Source organism: Rousettus aegyptiacus, unplaced genomic scaffold (genome assembly GCF_014176215.1).
Source record: "Rousettus aegyptiacus isolate mRouAeg1 unplaced genomic scaffold, mRouAeg1.p scaffold_m13_p_15, whole genome shotgun sequence".
Lineage (NCBI taxonomy): Eukaryota > Metazoa > Chordata > Mammalia > Chiroptera > Pteropodidae > Rousettus > Rousettus aegyptiacus.
In genome coordinates this window covers 31,640,757-31,659,582 of record NW_023416290.1, presented here as the reverse complement: position 1 = coordinate 31,659,582, position 18,826 = coordinate 31,640,757, and the positions used below count along the sequence as shown (strand labels likewise).

At 33.1% G+C, this 18,826-nt stretch overlaps 1 protein-coding gene across 8 annotated transcripts in view; it reads right to left on the bottom strand.

Moving 5' to 3' along the window:
* Window positions 1-396: 396 nt before the first annotated feature.
* Window positions 397-18,826, bottom strand: part of MTDH (metadherin) — a 53,018-nt gene continuing 34,588 nt past the window's right edge. For 6 of the 8 annotated variants that reach the window (XM_016157841.2, XM_036233300.1, XM_036233304.1 and 3 more), the window contains 6 exons: window positions 18,162-18,260; window positions 12,596-12,720; window positions 7,148-7,255; window positions 4,750-4,890; window positions 2,648-2,804; window positions 397-2,093 (listed from right to left, as the gene is read on the bottom strand). In XM_016157841.2, coding sequence (XP_016013327.2) covers window positions 2,023-2,093; window positions 2,648-2,804; window positions 4,750-4,890; window positions 7,148-7,255; window positions 12,596-12,720; window positions 18,162-18,260 — 701 coding nt within the window. In that variant the 3' untranslated portion in view covers window positions 397-2,022. The remainder of the gene's footprint in view (window positions 2,094-2,647; window positions 2,805-4,749; window positions 4,891-7,147; window positions 7,256-12,595; window positions 12,721-18,161; window positions 18,261-18,826) is intronic. The other 2 variants (XM_036233303.1, XM_036233305.1) reach the window with 1 other exon arrangement.

Here is an 18,826-nt window from a genome sequence, read left to right as displayed (position 1 = left end):
AATACATTTCTCCATCTCCACACTTGATCTCTCCTTAAAAGACAGCAACTCTAATACCTGGTGTAGGTGGATGAATGGGAAATACTAAGCTGGCGAAATAAAGTCCAACACTTGACACAGCCAACAAAACTCAAAGATAAAGAAAGGGTGAGGTAGAGGTGAGAGAGTTCGATTAAATTTTTTGAGCACAGGTATTTTGGCACAGCCTAAAATAACAGACCCCTACTGAATTCTCCTTTGTCATACCTTTACAAAGTGCTGGCAACTTAGGAATCCTTGGATCTATTTAGGAAATGTCTACGTAAAGCTAACAGAATAAAGTCATTTGAAGAAATCCATTATTCTTGGCACTTTACCATATTTACCCCACTATTGAAGCAAATAAAAACAATGCTATCAATTTGCTGAATTTATTTAAACAAATCGATTTAGAAATATCATAGAATTAAACAAAACTTCTAACATGTAAACATACTGCTATGTTCCTGAAACAGATGTTAACACCTGATAAGTTAATAATCGTTAGGAAAGCTATCCATTAATAAGGCCAGTTTTCAGCAAAACTAAAACCATTTTGTTTCTTTAGCTTTCCTAGTCTGACAATGCAATACTATCAAACCACAATCAAATATAATAAAGACAATGTTGGATGGATAGATCAGTACCATTGGTTACAGCTAAACAGTTTCATTCTTGGAGCCACATAAAAACAATTAAGCCAATCACATCAAATAAATCATGGCTTTTTTTTTCTTTATCACAATTCACTAAGTGATGTTAATTATGGTCCTTGTCAAACACGTTTGGTAAAGGCTATTTACAGTGTACATGGCTGAGCATGCACTATTTATAGTTACAAAGATACCTGCCATTTTATTACAATAGAGTTACACAGTGCCTGAAAATGGTAAAACATCTCACACATCATTTAAATCAATATAGTTTCAAGCAGGAAACGTTCCTTATTTGACCATGATTGCAATAATTACATAAAATTTCTTATAAAAACACGAATCCCCTTCAAGAAATTGATGCATATTCTACGCACTACAGGTTAAGGCAGTAAAAAAATGTATTCCTGATAACTGGAGGTCTTGACAATGTCAATTAAAGCTGTCTGACTCTAGTTTTTCATTCTCCATCATATACTCAAAGTTCTGTCTGTATAATTAGTTTGTGAAAGATTTCTTTTTTAAAGTTAAAAAAGTATTAGTAATGAAGATTGCTAGGGAAAGAAAAAAGATAAGTTGCATTTTGCCTGAAAGTTTTCAAATTATAAACAAGAACATTATTTGTGAATTTGACCCTTAAAAGTATAAAACAAATACATACAGTTTACCTTTCTTAATTTAAAATATACTGTACTTTGAACAATTCAAGTAATGTAAGACTATCAAAAATAACTTCATAAGCCATATAAGTCAACTGCATTTTCAATGTTTTAATTAGAAACTTTTTAAAAACTGTAAACTAAACAATGACAGTTTAGTTAAGCAAACGATAAATGACTTTTTATTTGCACTTGTGATTCCTTTAATACAAATTGCTACCAACAAATATGTAAAGATATGGCAGATTATGCATTTGATCAAAGCACTTTAAGCATAAAACAGATTCAAATGGTATAAGTTCCATGCATAAGATCCAAAAAGCTGCCTAATTTGTTGGCAACACTCTAATCAGAATCCTTTATTCCTCAGCTGCAGATGAGATAGGGCACAATCTGTTGTAAACAGGGCACTGCTGTAAAACCAGAATAATCTTAAATTAAGATCGTTCTCGTTAAATTGAAAAGACTTTCCCCAAGTGTCTTCCAGCACTGTAGTATATTCTGCTGACCTCTTAATTTCATAAATTAACTTTCCTTTGATTCCATTTTTATGGTGGTTGTGTTCACAGTTTTGTTTTAAAAACTGTTTTAAATTTATATAAAACTCTGTACATGTTCACAAATTATTGCATAAACAGCATAATCTTCTAGACAGTGTTCGCAAACACATGTCCAATTCAGGAAAAGAAAATTCACGTTTCCCGTCTGGCTTTTTTCTTCTTTTTTATTTGTTTGGGAGATTCCCAGCTAGTTTCAGACTTGGCTAAAAAGGAAAAGGAAAAAGAAAGAGAAAAAGTTTAGGAGGATAGTAAATACTGTTATGTCTCAAAAATGTAAAAGCAGTATCTATGACTGCCTTCCTCTTTTTCTTTCAGTCCCCATATGGTATATGGTTGAACCACAGGGATGATATTTCACCAGTTCTGACCTAGAAAAACCATCATTTAATTGGCTCAAACAAACTAAGCAAAACACATGAAAATAGGTAAAATGGACACTAAAGATAGCTGAGGGGCAAAAGGAGCGGGGAAAAGACATAGAACAAGCTGCGGTTTCAGGAACATGTACAGAGAAAAAGGAAGGAACCAAGAGGACACAGGCAAGCACCAAACACTCCTCTGTGCATGTCCTTGGCCGCCTAGTCTCACCTGGCGTGATTTCAGCTCCCTGGCCCTCACAACAGAGGTCCACAAGGTTCTAAGGAATCAAGCCTTTGCCAAAGACAGACAGGCTGCTCTGTCAATCCATTAGACTTCTGAGACAGTAACACAAACAGTACAGAGAACACACAAAAGAACCAGAAATTAAATCACTTACTCTGTGAAGGAGGCACACTGTTTTGCTTGGTACTTGACTTGGATTTGTCTGACTCTTGTAGCATCGGTGGCACTTGGGAAGAGCTCTTGTCAGAATCATTTTTTGACAAAATAACAGATGGCTCGGTAGAAATAGCAGGTGGAAGAGTCTTGATAGGCTATTTTGGAATAAAATTATTTTTTATTTTTGTAAAAATTTCAAATAAAATTAAATATACCAAAATGCTATTTAGCAGCAAGTAAATACTAAAACGGTTTCCAGAAGGACAACTCATGCCTGCCCTCTAGCGACATAACCAAATAGATCTTTACCTACAATATCCACAAATACACAAGATGAAAATGGACTAAGGTTCAAAATTACAAGATGTTGACTGAATCTCAAGTAGCAGTAAATAATTCCATTTTTGTTAACATTTTTCATTATAAATTCCATGATTTTATATTTGTTAGCAATTCAATGATTCTGTCCACTTCTAACTCTGAATTGTTCAAAACTTTTTCATGTGAAAGACAAAAAAAGAAACAGCTAATTTCAGAGCTATCAGTAGGTGATACTCTCCTTTTTCCTCTAGAGGTAGGGGTATCTCAAAAAGCTGCAGCAACAGCTTCAGTTTCTGATCCAGGAAAAAGATGGCTTCAGACAAAAGCTGACTATGGTTACTAGTTCTACTGATTAAAGCATCTATTAAAGTCAGGTCCAAATCTTAAAGTTTTATCCAGCCTGGTGGTGAAATCATAAGGCTTAGTGCCTAGACTTGTGAGCCTTGCCTGTCCCCTCTAAACCGGGGACAGAAAGGAGGTAAATGAACTGATTTGCCTCGCTGAGGTCTAAGTGTTAATGAACAGCCAGCACCAGGTAATAATAAATCAATCTCTAATACTTGAGTGTCTTGAGGTTTTAACAGATGAGTAGATCATCTCACCCTTTAGTTTTACCTGTGATTATTTTGAATATAGAAACAAGGGTAAGTAATGTTTCTCTTGCTCCTTGTTCTTCCAGGCTCTATGGGTTCAAGAAAACACAATGGGAAAAGGAACAAAAGGAGGAAACTGTGTGTGCCCAGATAACTACTAGATACCTTCTTCAGGTATCTGAAGCAGCATTTTTATTGTTTAGTTCAGCTTTCTTAATGTTTCCTATATTTATTTTATACCCAAAAGTTTATTACTTATTTTTAATCTCCTTTCCCTCTCTGTTCTTTCACTTATCTATGTTAAATTGCAAAAGAACTCAAATATTCTTTACAAAATGGCTTCTGAAAATAACTTCAGTAAAACATCAAAATGTTAAATGATGCTTTGTAGTCCTACTATTAAACCTATGGATATATTGAGATTGCATCGTTTACCTCAAAACACTCTAAGGGAAATGAAAGCATTAAATCCAAATAGGAAGAATGGTTAATTTTTTTTTTTGTTTAGTATAAGATTGTTACAAATTTTTTCTTAGTGGTAATTTTGGTTCTTGTCTAAAGCTATTTCATTAAATGTGTATGCTCTGCAAAGGCAGAGTTTTTTTTGGTCTGCTTTATTCTCTGATATATCCCTTGAATCTAAAATATATGTGTAGTAGGTTCCTCCAAAATTTATTTGAATGAGTAAATAAATGAACCATGCAACTCTAGTAGAATTTAATATATTTTAATATGATATAATTCACCTAAATAGAAACGAGAGTTTTGTGTCATTGGCCTAGATCTTTTTAAAAATGGTGCCTTTTGACACATCGAAAAGTTCCACTGAAGGCATATAATTCAAATTTAAACAAATGCTACATCCTGAGAGGTTGGACCCTAGTCATTTATGTGCATGCTCTAGGGAAAATGCAGTCAGTCACATTTTCTCTAAGCCATCTATCAGCCCCCTGTATGCCCAGATATTTAATAAAAGAAAATATAGCATAACAACTCTGGCTTTGCCACTGTTATGGGGCTTTGGACAAGTTTATTCAACTTCTCTAACCTGATTTATATAATGGGTCCTTACTTTTCTTGTGAGGACTAAATTATTTTGAGTATTTTAAATGCTTAGCATTGTACTTCAGTAAAATATTAATTCCTGAGTCATTAAAATTTTATCCCTTAAATATCAAAATCTCACCTGGCTATTTTTGACAAGTGCTTCAGCTGGATCACTAGTGCTTATGGTTTTCAAAGAAAAAGCTTTTTCTTGTTTTGGACGGACTTTAGAGGTATTCACTGGAAGCTCTTCTCTAATTTCTTTTTCTAATTCTTCTAGGTCCTACAGAGAAAAGCAGTCCATTAGATGATATAAATCACTCCATTTTTACTAATTAAAATCTATTTGGTTTATTGTACTAATATCCAGAAGACATTCCAAAACTTTTTTTATTTCAGAAAACTGTTCAAACTATTTAAAAGAGCATACGAAAATAATTATTCAAAGATTTATAATACATAGGTACATATGGAACATACATCATCCCTGCTTTCTGCAGGAATTTAAATTAATTTTGGATTAAAAAAACAATACATTCTCATCTCAAAATGGGAACCACTCTAATTTACTAAAGCAACTCAAACAGAATAAACCAGTGTTTTTTCTTTAAAAGAAAGTACAAAGTGAATTAGTTGATACTTGAGCTTAGACTTTAGAAATTGACAGGAATTTCAGTTTTGGCCATGACTCAGTCCATTTGTATAATCTCAAAGACAAACCATTTAGTCGCCCTGAACCTTAGTTTCTTCAACTATAAAATAAATTTGCCTAGATAATTTCTAAAGTCCTATCCAAGCTTTAATATTTCTATTCTTAGGACTTCAGACTTCTAAAAAGTTCCAACAAAATTATTCTGAAACACATTACATGCTTAGGTATATGAAGTAAGTATAAACTAGAATATATTAAATAGAACCGTCATTGTGAATTATTCTTTAGCAAACTCATACATATAAATGGCCACTCTTTATCAAAATTTTGTTAAGACACAAGTCAGTTCCATGCTAAGTAGAACTCTAAGAGTAAAAAACCTCACCAACCACAGAGCAACGAGTGAAAAAAAACTTTACTGAAAAAAAGAACAAGTTAAAAAATGTAATCATTTATGGATAGCATACTATGTGCTATGTACTTCACACAGAACCTCCTAGATATCTCATTTAATTCTCAAAGTAACTTAGGTAGTTAAGTAACTTGTGCAAGCTAAAACAACAAATAAAAACTAGTAAATGGCAGAACCGAAATTTAAAAACATCTGACTCTAAAGCCTATATGCTTATTCACTATATTTTTAAAAACAGATCAAACATTTTTAAAAGGAGCATCAAAATACCAAAGGACCTCTCACAATTTAATGACCTTTTCCAATTAAGTTAAAATTTACAGAATACATTTCTCCCAAACAATTTCTTTTAAAAGAAACTCACCTAATCCACAAGCCAGAAAAGCAGTACTAGTAAAGGCCATAATTTAAGTCACAAAAATCCATAGAAAGTTTGGCTAAATGGGTTTTGACAGTATTGCTAACAAAGGGTAGCTGTCAATAATTTCTCATCAGCTCGAGAAAAGCACACCTATTATATAGTTTTAGTTTTTTTTTTATATCTATTGATCTTAGTGACATTAGCCTTAATGTCCGCCAATTAATTACTATTATAGGAAAAAAAAACTAATATTGGCAATGAACTGGTATCATTTATGGAGAGCTGTGCTTCCTACGACAAAAATGAACTGAATACATATTTTTTGAAGCAGAAATTTTTTCAAAAAAGAATAAATAGGAAAATTATTTGTAGGCTGTCTTCTAAGTTCTGGCTGTCTCCTACATTTAAAGGAATGAAAACAATTAGTTTTAAGTAATGAATGAAAACAATGGTTTTAAGAATGAGATTTTCATAAGTTGTAATATAATGGTAATATAGGGCTTACAAAAATAAATCCACATATTATTTCTAGTACTCTAGTATGTTTGAAATTAAAATCTTTGTTTTCATCTATATTATAATCTAAAACTTTTTTCCCAGATAGGGAAGACCAAAGAAAATAAAAGGAAATTTTAGGAGTGACAGAAAGTTTCCATTAGAAGCCAAAAAGGTAGGAAAGGATACTAAATGGAATAGTCAGCAAACTCAGAGTCAAGTGAAAGATGCCTCTTGTTATGCATACTGTTTTCTAATTGTGCTAAAATTCTAATTTGCTAAATTCTAGTTACTCAAGGGAATTTTTCTGTGTGAAAACATTGTACCTCCTTTTCCATTTCACAACACAAACCAAATGCATCTGACTAATTTAGAATCTTATTTATTTACTTTTGGGATTACAACTGTGATATGATTTTTTTTTTTTAGACCAACAGTTTTTATTACAGTATGATGCATAAAATCTTTAAAACATTGTCACTTTTCAAATGCTTTTCAAGTAAATTTGATGCCTCATATTGTGTCTTTTATCTCTACACATTCATAGCAGCTGCATATTTTCTTTTCTCATTTAAGCAGTAGGTGCTAAATGAATGATGTTTGTTGTTTTGACAGTTTACCTGTGCAGGAGAGTTATCTTCACTTTGCTTCTTCTTTTTCTTCTTTTTCTTTTTAGATTTCCCTGTTGGAAGAGCTCCTTCTCCCTTTTCTTTATCATCATCTGAAACCTGATGTTAAAAGAAAAAATGTTAAAGTGAACCAATTGGTTAAGTTTTCATTATTTAGAAAATTATGAAATAACTTCATTCATTAGGTTGTCTTTATCTCCTAAATACTAAAAATTAATAACAAGCAATAAAACTGATTTAAAGTTACATATTTACAAAATAAAGTATATGGAATTTCGTTCTCCTATTGTCTATGACCAACCACTTTTTCTTATATCTTTCATCACTCACTACAAGGTCAATTAGAGAGCTGTGCAAATCCTGGCTTTAAAAAACTCATTGGATAGGTAATTCCGTTTTATATCAGAGTTTAAATGCAGAACTATTTGCATTAAAATTGAATCTGACCTTGTTAAATTTGGCCCTCAGAAGCTACAGAGTGGTAGAGAATATTTGCAAACCATATATCCAACAAAAGACTTGTATCTGGACTGTAACTGAACACTCAAAATTCAACAGAAAGAAAACAAACAATCCACTTAGAATATATGCAAAAGATATAAAAGGCCATTTCACAAAAGAGGATAAACAAATGGCAAAGCAGCAACGAAAAGATGTTATTAGCCTTATGAGCCATTAGAGAAATGCATGTTAAAACCACAATGGGTTATCACTACACACCTACCAGGACGGCTAAAATAAAAAATAGTAACGACAGCAAGTGCTGGCGAGGACTCAGAGAAATTAGATAACTCAAGCATTGTCAGTAGGAATATAAAGTGATACAGCCCTCTGGAAAACAGTTTAGTAGTTTCTTAAAACATTAAATATGCTACTACCACACAACCCTGGATTTGTACTCCTAGGCATTTATCCCAGATAAATGAAAATTTATGTTTGCACAAAAATGTATACATGACTGTGTACAGCAGTTTTAGTCATGTAACAGCCCCAAACTGGAAATAACCCAGATATTCTTCAACAGGAGAAGGGTTAAGTACAGGCATATGTCAGGGATACTGCAGGTTTGGTTCCGGACCACTGAAATTGAATATTGCGATAAACTGAGTTGTAATCTTTTTGCTGGTGGAGGAGGGTCTTGCCTTCAATTTATAAAAAAAGAAACATCTGTGATGCGCAATAAAATGAAGCACAATAAAACGAGGTATGCCTGTAAACTGAGGTATCTCCAGACCATGGGCTACTACTCAGAAATAAAAAGTACAAACTAATGACACATACAACCATCTGGATGAATCTCTAGAGCAATATGCTCAGTGAAAAGAAAAAAAAATGGTACCAAAGGTTACATCCTATGTAATTCTATTCATAATACATTCTTGAAATGATAAAATTATACACATAGAGAACAGATTACTGGTTGCTCTGTGTTTAGGAACTGGGTGGGGACAGGAAGGTAGGGTGGCTATAAAAAAGGGGCAACGTGATTACTGTATTGATAGAAATGTTCTGTATCCTGATTACATCAATGTCAATATCCTGGTTGTGATACTTCATTACAGTTTTCAAGCCGTTGGGGGACACTGGGTAAAGGGCACAGGGATCTCTCTCTCTCTCTGTATTATTTCTTGCAAGTGAATGTGACTTTCTAATCATCTCAAAAGAAAGGTTTAATTAAAAAACTGAATTTGAAAAGGAATGTCATTGAAAACGATACCCTGCATGACAAAAATAGTGAATTAGGACTGTTAAATTAGTGATGATGATATCTCAACACACTTAACATATAGTTGAATTTTCTATGGAAAAGTGCTTTTTGTTTGTTCTGCACAGATGACAGCCAAGATTCCTAGATTATCCTTATAGAAAGAAATGATTTAGGTAGCTGCTACTTCTCTGCTCAGCACCATAGTCATTAGGATGATTTTGGAGGTCTTGTGAACCACTAAACAGTTTACAAAAATTATTAGCAAATAGAAAAGCAAAACCCTGCACAACTTAGCTAACAAGTTATAATCCAATCATAAGAGAAATGTAGTTAATTGCAAAACACTATTTTTGTTCATAGAAAGAAGGCGGAAATCAACTCTGTACCATCCCCCCCCCTTTTTTTAATGCTGTAGATATTTTTTAATGACATTGGACACGAAGTTCTTTCACATGAACTTCTTACCACTCTTCAGAAAAAACAGTATTAATATTTTGGTACTTTCAAAATATTTTCCATGCTTAAACACGAGTATATGCTGTACCATCTTTTAACTCATAAAAAAATTGACATTTTGACAAATTTATTTTGGATTTTTTAAAGTAAAAAATACTATTGAAAAACTTAAAATTCCTTTACACCCCTTCTCAAGCCCATTCCTGTACTACCTCCCTAGGGGTAACCACTATCATGAACTTCTTTTGTGTCTAATAGATTTTTCTATAAATTTATGTCTCCTCAAGTATAAAATTTACATAAATGGCCTTATATTGTATTTTTCTGTAACTTGTTCTGTTATTCAGCATGTTTTTGAGATTCTAGTCATATTGATATATTAATGTAGCTTTATTTATTTCATTTAAAAAATCTGTCTAATATGCCATTGTACAAACATACCACATTTTTATTTATCCTTTCTCCAAATAATGGGCATTTAGATGGCATCCCATTTTCACTTAGAAATGTAAAGACGATTTCTGAATCTACTCAGAAAAAGAAATGCTATAATATGTGATAGTCTCTACTCCATTCAGTGGTTCTACTTTTAAGTTCTGATGATCGGGCACAGGGAAGTTCCAGGTAGAGAAATAGACTTAACTGTATGTTCACTAAACATTCAACAAATATCAGAATGATTACTCTGTGTTAAGGTACTATATACAAGGAACCTTATTTTTATTTTTTAAAGTAGACTTTATTTTTTAGAGCAGTTTTAGGTTCATAGCAAAACTGAGCAGAAGGTACAGAAATTTACACAAATTTACATATATCCCCTGCCTACAAACATGCAGACTACTCCATTATCAACATTAACCCTCGGAGTAGTACATTTGTTACAAGTGATGAATCTGTATTGACATATCATTATCACTTGAAGTCTATAGTTTACCTTAGGGCTCACTCTTGGTCCTGGACAAATGTACAGTGACATTTACCCACCATTACAGTATCATACAGAGTAGTTTCACCGCCCTAAAAATGCTCCATGCTCTGCCCATTCATCTGTCTTACCCCTAGCTGCTCACAATTTTAGGAAGCTTTCATAGATCCAATCTAAAATTCATTATTTTTTCCTCCCTCAGACTTACATTTTACTTGTTAACTGTCCCTCTACATTTATTTATACCCTTAGTAGTAAATCCCATTAGGACCTTTCCCTTTCTCTGGTCTCTGATGAGAGGAACTATGTTTAATTAAAGGCCAAAAATCTGCTTGTGACTAAGGTTCCCCAACCTCTACTGCCAGGATCTTACTCTATTAGTTAAATATCTCTCATTTATGTTTAACTTTAACTTTATTTTAGCTCTTTTCCCTTTTCTCCTACAGATATCCTAAAGCAGGGGTAGGCACATTATGAATTTGGCCTAATGCCAGTTTTTGTCAATAAAGTTTACTTCTGTATTGTCTATGGCTATTTTTGACTCCTGTATGGCCCTTTAATAAAGTTTGCCAATCCCTGCACTAAAATTTCTTTTATTGTTAAAATACCAAAAACCTCTAACAAAACGCTTCCTGATACCAGTCTGCTCTCATCCACCACCACTCTTCCACTTCCATACGAATGTACTTAAAAAAAAAATCTTGTACTTGTTATTATTACACCCTCATTTACTCAACTTACTGCTATAAAGCTATTTCAATATTTCTGATGAAACTACCGCACATTACCGGAGAGCAAACCTCCCAGCTGCTGTGACCCAGAACTCTCCTTCTCCAGTCTTTCATGGGCTTTTATTTCTCCTTGAAAGTTGGGAGTTCCTCAGATTTCTATGCTCATTCCACTGATCTTTTCAACTCTATAGTAGATTCACCCACCCTCAAAGTTTTAACCACCATATACTGATAACTTCCGAATACAGATCTTTTCTCTAAGCTTTAATCTGGTACAACCGACTTCTCTTAGGCTAACTACAAAACACCCCACATCTAACAGAACCATTTTTCCTCCAACTAATTAGCTTTGGTTTCAATATTCCCTTTGTTGGGAGTACCACTCCCTCCCAGTTATCCAACCTACAGTCCTGGAAGTCATTTTTGATGACTTTTTTTTCCCATTCAATTCTAATCACATGCTCTGTTGATTTTAATTCAACTTATTTTTCAAACCTGTCCTCTACTCCATGGACCACTCTTACCACTACTGTCCTGGACTACGAAATGACCGTAAACAGGTCTCCTTACCTTCACATACGTCCTCATTCCTTTTTCTACATGGACTGCCACAATAGCCAAAAAAAAACCCCACTTTAGCTTACAATTTTTCCATTATTTATGGGATAAAATCCAAAGTTTCAAACATTCAAGGACTTCTAAAATCCGGTCCCTGTCTCCCTCTCCAGTCTCATTCCTGACCACTCTTTGCATCACATTTGGTTTTTAAATCCAGGATGCCTTTCTTAAAACTCTGAAGTGCTTACATAACACCCAATACATACCGTAATATTACTTTTATCTATCGATGTGCCCATCTCCTTCCTCTGTTCCCTAAACAGTGGGCTCCTTGAAGGCAGTAATTGTATCTTATTTATTTCTGTTTCTCCTCTAGCACAAAACCTGACCTATGCTAGATGCTCAATTAAAATTTGTTGAATACCAATGGTACTATTATTTTTAGACCTCTTTGACTTTTCACCCTATTCCTAATAACCAACCAGTAGCAAAGACTGACCAGTAGCTTTATGTTTCTTGTGAATGCCACTTCTATTTATTTTTCAAAGCTATCAACTTAGTTCTTTATCTCCTACCATGATTCTTCTAGGAATGCAGCCTGGAAGGTGGCAGACAGACATGTAAATAACTGATCCTACCATCAGTTGATTACCTCTCCACTATACACGTTACCTATTTTCCTGCCTTGGTGCCTTTTTCATGATGTTCTCGGCTTGTCTATTGCTATTAAGCCTTCCTTAATCTCTCATTGGGAAGCAATTCACTCTTCTCTAAAAGTAAGAGTTGGTAAGCTATTATAATATTTCTGATAAGCAGACAGGAACTGTTTATTTTTCTCAGTATCTTAATAGTGCTTTCCACATAGAGTCTTCAACAATTTGTGGAAAGAAGAAAAAGTGATATAGAGAAGGAATATGAAGATTGACATAAATATAATCAGAATGCCTCTATGAAGGAATTCTATGACTGGATATACTTATAATACAGACTGCAATCCCTAATAATGCTAACATAGTTGGGCGCACAGATAAATAAACATACCCACCAATCCCTTTACTCACTTTTTGGTCATCAGGAATTGGTTCCTGGGACTTTAGAAGTGAAGCTCTTTCTTCATCTACCCAATTCCCCCATTCTTCTGCTGGAGCATTCCAATCAGAGCTGGGATCAGCAGAAGACAGACCATCTAAAATTTAACAGTGTGAATTAGGTATCTATCCATTTCTGCCAAAACTAAAATGCAAGAACTAAAATTTCTTATGTTGAACTAAGTTGTAATTTTAACTACTGTTCTTCTTCCTCTCAAACACAATTTAAAAGCTAGAAGACAAAAAAAAAAAAAAAACCCAAAAACCCAATAACATGATGATAAAAACCTTTACTTAACTTCTGCTGGGCATGTCATATGGCTAATTAAATAGACTTTCTAAGAAACTCCAGAAAACTTATAAATTAACCATTTAATTCCACTCTATCTACTTTGTTATCAGTCTCCTGAATTTGCTCCTTTTCACTGTTTATGTCTAATTTGGTCTAGGGCCAGATTTTTTGCCCTGATTATTACAACGTTTTGTAACTGATTTATTTTTAGGGTATAGAATTTGTCAATCTTTAATAGCAGTGCCAAGTTAGGCTCCTCGCCTGTCATTTTTCACTGTAATTTCTCGCCTCCTATGAGCTTTTCAAGATTAGGTTCTTCTTCAAATTCACCAAGTCATGACAGAATACTTAACCTCTTCTTTTCTTCCTCCTCTTTTAATACTTAACTTTACTTTCTTATATTTTTCAGATTATTAAATGCTCCTTTTAACATTCCAAAATATATGAGCAATACTTCCAGGGCTTCTATCATCTTATTCTCGCAAATAAATTTTTTATTCTAGACTTCCAAATTCCTTTCATCACTCTAGGAGGCACTGAATTTTACCTCCTTTGGGAGTGATCGCTGGCTTACTCTGGAAGGGAAAAACATTCTTTGGCTTTACTTTGGTTAAATAAGTAGCTTTCACAAGTTAATTCTTCTTTCCTCTTCTAGGACATTCTACAAACTTCCGTATATATTCCTGTAATGATAACCTATAGCCAGATTTCAGTTACTCTGGTTTAAGATGACAGAGGTTAGCCTTTATTTCTAAATAGTTAACAAGTCGTTCTAATGTTTCTGGAATTTCCATTCTAATCTAGTGATCTATTCCTGGAATAGTGTCATACATAATTCTAGGACAATAACTCTGCCTTATTACTCTTTGCTATTTTCTTTGCTATCCTTATTTTTCCACATGAACTCTACTACTTTTGTTTAATGGGGAGGTATTAAGACACGTCCTCATGAAGGCTTTAAAACCTATGTTTTGGAAGACTATATAATGATATGGGAAAAAGTTCAGAAAAAAAATCATAGACAAAATTGTCTGTACAGTATGATCCCAAATTCATAAGAGGAAAAGATACAAGAAAATAATACATTAATAATAAATGTATCTTAACAGTGGAATTACAGGTATTTAATCTTATTAAGCACTTACTCTGTAGGAGAACCTGAGGTAGGAAGATACCAGAGATATAAAAATCAGTATGTCATAAGCCCTCCCCCTCATGGAGCTCATAGTCTGTCTACTTAAGGATGGAGATAGGTAAGTACAACAGACAGAGTGATAGATTCTATAGTATAGAGTGATAGATTCTGTTGTAGGGGTGTGAAAAAGGAGAAGAGGGGCAAACCCCAGGAGAGGATGAAGACAGACTAAAAATATAGGTAAGAATTTATAGTGTAGTGAAGGAAAAACATGGAACAAGTGATTACGAGTGTGAAATGTGTTACAAAAAAAGGCCTTTCCTAGATATCTAAATTTATTGCCATAAGCAGGTATCCTAAATAAGTATTACATAGTATTAACAAAGAAGTTAAGAACATGGACCTTACAGTCTAACAGATCTACATCTATTGCTCTACCACTTAATAACTATGTGATTTTGGTTACGTTTCTTAACCTTAATGGGCTATATACCAACTTCATAAGCATTGCTGAGAGGATTATATGAGATACATGTAAGGGAGTTTAGAGCAATGCAGTAAGTGCTCAATAAATGGCAGCTATTGGTTTTACATATGACTGATGATACTAATAATAGAAAGCCAGTTTCTAAGTTATCGGGTACATACAATTAAGAATTTATTTTTCATAATCATAACAAATCTCTCAATAAGATACATTTGGTATGTTTTAATGAAGACATCATTTTTACAAGTATAAAAGAATCCAGTAGATGTCTGGAACCAATTGCCAATCTTACACCAAGCATTTATTGACAATACTGTTAGGAGATTTGAATGCCAAGCTGTCATTGGTTTTGCTTAAATCTTACAAGTAAGAAACTCAGATATGGAAAATTGCTGTCCATAAGCCAGGTCTCTAAGATCTCTTGCCAGAAAAGAAACTTTATTTTCTTTTATCAAGAAAAAATAGTTTAGGCAAATGAATGGGCAATATACTAACGTATGGTGACATACTAACATATAAAATATTTTCTTAAAAAATATAGTGGGGATAAAAATCTAATGAGGTACTTAGTAAAATTATTTTTTCAAAAGCTTAGATAACCATGAAATTCGAGGGATAACTGTAGCTTATAGTTTAACTTCCGTAAGAACATTAACAGAAGCATAATCTCTACTGGCTTTATAAAGCTCTGTTGGTGATTGTTCCATGTTTATTTATTTCAGGTTAAAAAAAAAATTAACTGAGATAAAAAAAAAAAACTACTTTATAACAGATCAATCCCCTAAACCTAAAAACTGCCACCAGGAGACTTCTCAACACATAATTCTTAAGATTCATAGGCCTAATGTGCTAATAAAACTTCTTAGACATAGTTTCCTTGAAACTGTAATCATCTCATTCATAGCATAGTTCTCTCCATTTATAAATAATTTCTCATCTTTCAAAATTCTCTCATTAGTTTGCCAATGACTTTTCAAAGAACCGTATTAGCTGTCTTCAAAACAGTAAGAAATTTGTATAATTGCTTGTAAAATAATGTTTTAGGTTTCAGGATCTCATAGCTAGTCTCTTTTTTATCTCAATAAGAAAATGACTGACTGTTAGCTGTTTTTGTCAGAACTTAAGTATTAACTTTAATAAAATGAAACAAGTATGTTAGAAAGATAGTATCCAGTGTTTATATAGACAATACTACTAATTAATCCCATTAGGCTAATTTTGCCCCTAGAATATTAACCATAGCACTTACTAAATATTTACTATGTATCAGGTAGTGTTTGTTTTAAGTGGTTTATATGTATCATTTAATACTCTCAACTCAGTATGGGAGCAACTATTATTATAGATGTTGAAACTGAGACAGAGAATGACCATGTACCTCCCTAAGGGCAAAGGTAAAGAAGCTCAGAATCAAACCCAGACAGTCTGTCCTCAAAGCTCATGCTCTTAACCTCTTCACTATGCTGCAGCTAATTCCTTCACTCTGATGTGCCAACAAAAACAAAGTTCTGTTCAAAATCTAACTTTTTACAGGTATTATGATGATGTTCTTTTATGGTCAAGATAATTAGATAAACATCTGCATTTAAAAATGTTATCTTCTGTACATTAGCATCTTAGCAGCTTAGCCTTATATTCAAGTGCCTGGGTAGAATCAATGCTTTTTTGTCAGATAATGATGTCCATGCCTCAAACCAGATGGTCAATATATTAACTATATTACGCTGTTAAATGTAAAGTTAGTATGTATCTATTTGTGTATTAGTAATCTCAAATACTAAATCATGCATTTTACAAATTTAGAAGGAACAGGTAAATTCACCAAGTACCCAAATTAGCCACATTAAAGATGATAAGACAAAAAATAAAATTCACAGAGGAAATGAGGTTAAAGAGGAACTCTGACTTAAAAGACTACCAATACAGAATAACAAACTTGAAAAAGATGATGTTACTGATACTTATTAAGTACAAAGTCATGTGGACAGATGTTTTTTTTTTTTCAGTCTTTTATTTTAGTAGCCAATTATATGTTTCATATTACAAGAATTCTTAGATAAAAGTGGAGCTATTCTACCCAAGTTGAGAAGCCTAGAGCCCTGTTTGCTCAGTCTTCCTCAGCCTCAACCCAGAGCTGCTAAAGACTCTCACTGCTATTTTCTTAGAATCACTCCTATTGTTCCTATAATCACTCAATTCTATTCTGCACATACCTGATCATTCTTCCCAAAGTACAGACACACTATTTATTCCTAAAAATAGTGCTTTCACATCCTTGTAATATCTTGGATATGTAAGATATAATTTACAAATAACTTTTATGTTTATTCATTACCTCATTAAAACCTCATAATTTATGAAAATAAATAAGACAAATTATTTGCTCCATTTACACTTCATTTAATGTAGATCCCCAGGTAAATGACAAAGTCCAAGCCATATGAGGTACTATATTTTAAAGTCAGGACTAGACTAGGATCTACCTTCTAAACTAGTAACTCTATCCCCTACCTCCCTAATCCTCATCCAGCAAGTCAAGGCTTTTCACATTATGGCTCTCCCTAAATTACCTTTCCAACTTTATCTCCCTTAATTTGTAAGAACTGTGCTGTGACTAATCTAATCTATACAGAGAGGAATTAGTGTACAGACATTCTTGTGTTGTGTTGCAAGCCTGCCTTCATGATCACTATCATTACCAAGACTGTACCGTGTAGTGGTAAAGAGTGTGAATTCTGGAACCAGACTACCAAAGTTTGACATCACCTCTGCCACTTAACTAGCTGTGTGGCCTGGGAAAAGTTAGGTAATTTTTCTTTGCCTCAGTTTCTTAATCTGGTAAGTGTAGGAAAAAAAATACCTACCTCATAGAAAGCATTAAATGATCAATATGCAAAAGACTTAGATCAGTGCCTGGAACATAGTCATGTGTTTACTTTTATCAATATTACTATTGAACACCTGCATAAAAAGTGATGCACTAGGTACTGAGGATATAAAGAGTGAGAGTTCCTATCTTCGGAGGGTTTAACTCTACCTGAAGATATTCTTTAAAACCTTTACAAAGATCTAAATGGTGGAAAATCCAAAAATGTAAGTACTAAATAAAAAGCAAAAAATAGTGTGCTATAAAAAGTCTGAGAATGGAGTAAATTTGGAGGTTTAGAGTTTGGGGGAAAAATTCAATTAAAAAAAAAAAAGGATGGTATAAGATTTCTGAACATAAAAATCCTATCATTTTTCCCTTTTGAAAACCTGCACACCTCACAAATTCAATGCCATTCCTGTATATTCTATTTATTATACTAAAACTAGGAAGAGAAACAGTTTATTTAAAACAAAAAAAAATTTTTAATTAGAAAAACTAGAGCAACTATACAAATATTTCATGTTTAAATATTGCCTCAATAATGAAAAGTGAATTGAATTTTAATTCTATAGGTATTTAATAATCAGTTTACAAGTAGTACATTTGATATTAAATTACATTACTATGGCCTAAAAGGTGAGAAAGTAGGATTAAAATTATAACATAAAGCATGAATTCAGGGTGCTGGAAAGAAAATTCTGACAAAATAAACAAAAAACAAAAAAACCCAAACTGATAATTTTTAAAAGGACATACTTAACCCAGACCATTCATCATCGATATAGGGCTGATTACGGCTAACATCCCACTGATAATCAGAAGTGGTAGACTGAGAAACTGGCTCAGCAGTAGACCCTTAAATGAAAACGAATGCAATAAAATTAAAAATGGAATTTTCTAATGATGTTTCATAACAATAGTTCTATACTTTGTACATGGAGACTTAATTTTAAAAAAAATTTTTCCTAAAAGAAAAAATTCAGACATTAAAAGAGTTCAGATAAAGGAAAAGTGGAATTAAGGGTAATTTTAGATTAAGCATGATAATCACTTTATCTAATTCACTGATCAGAAATACATTTTTCACTAGTACCAATTCATTAGATTTTTGTCTTTATAATATACTCTTCGAACTAGTTATCTACAAATTTTAAGAAGTCAAAAAAGTTATTTTATTTTTCTTCTTAATTTAAAATATTAAAGCACAAAAGCAATCCTGGAAGTTTCCGAGTAGCCTATATCCTTAGAACCTTGGAGAGAACTAGAAATGTCTGAGTTTGCTAGAACATGCCACCTAAGAAAATGTTAAAGAAATAGATGATTATTCTAGAGAAGCAAGGCAGAGAGAAGCCAAAGAGAGTTAATGCTGCCAGTTTAGAGACCAAGTTAAATTCTGGTGTATTTAACTAATGAGAATACAG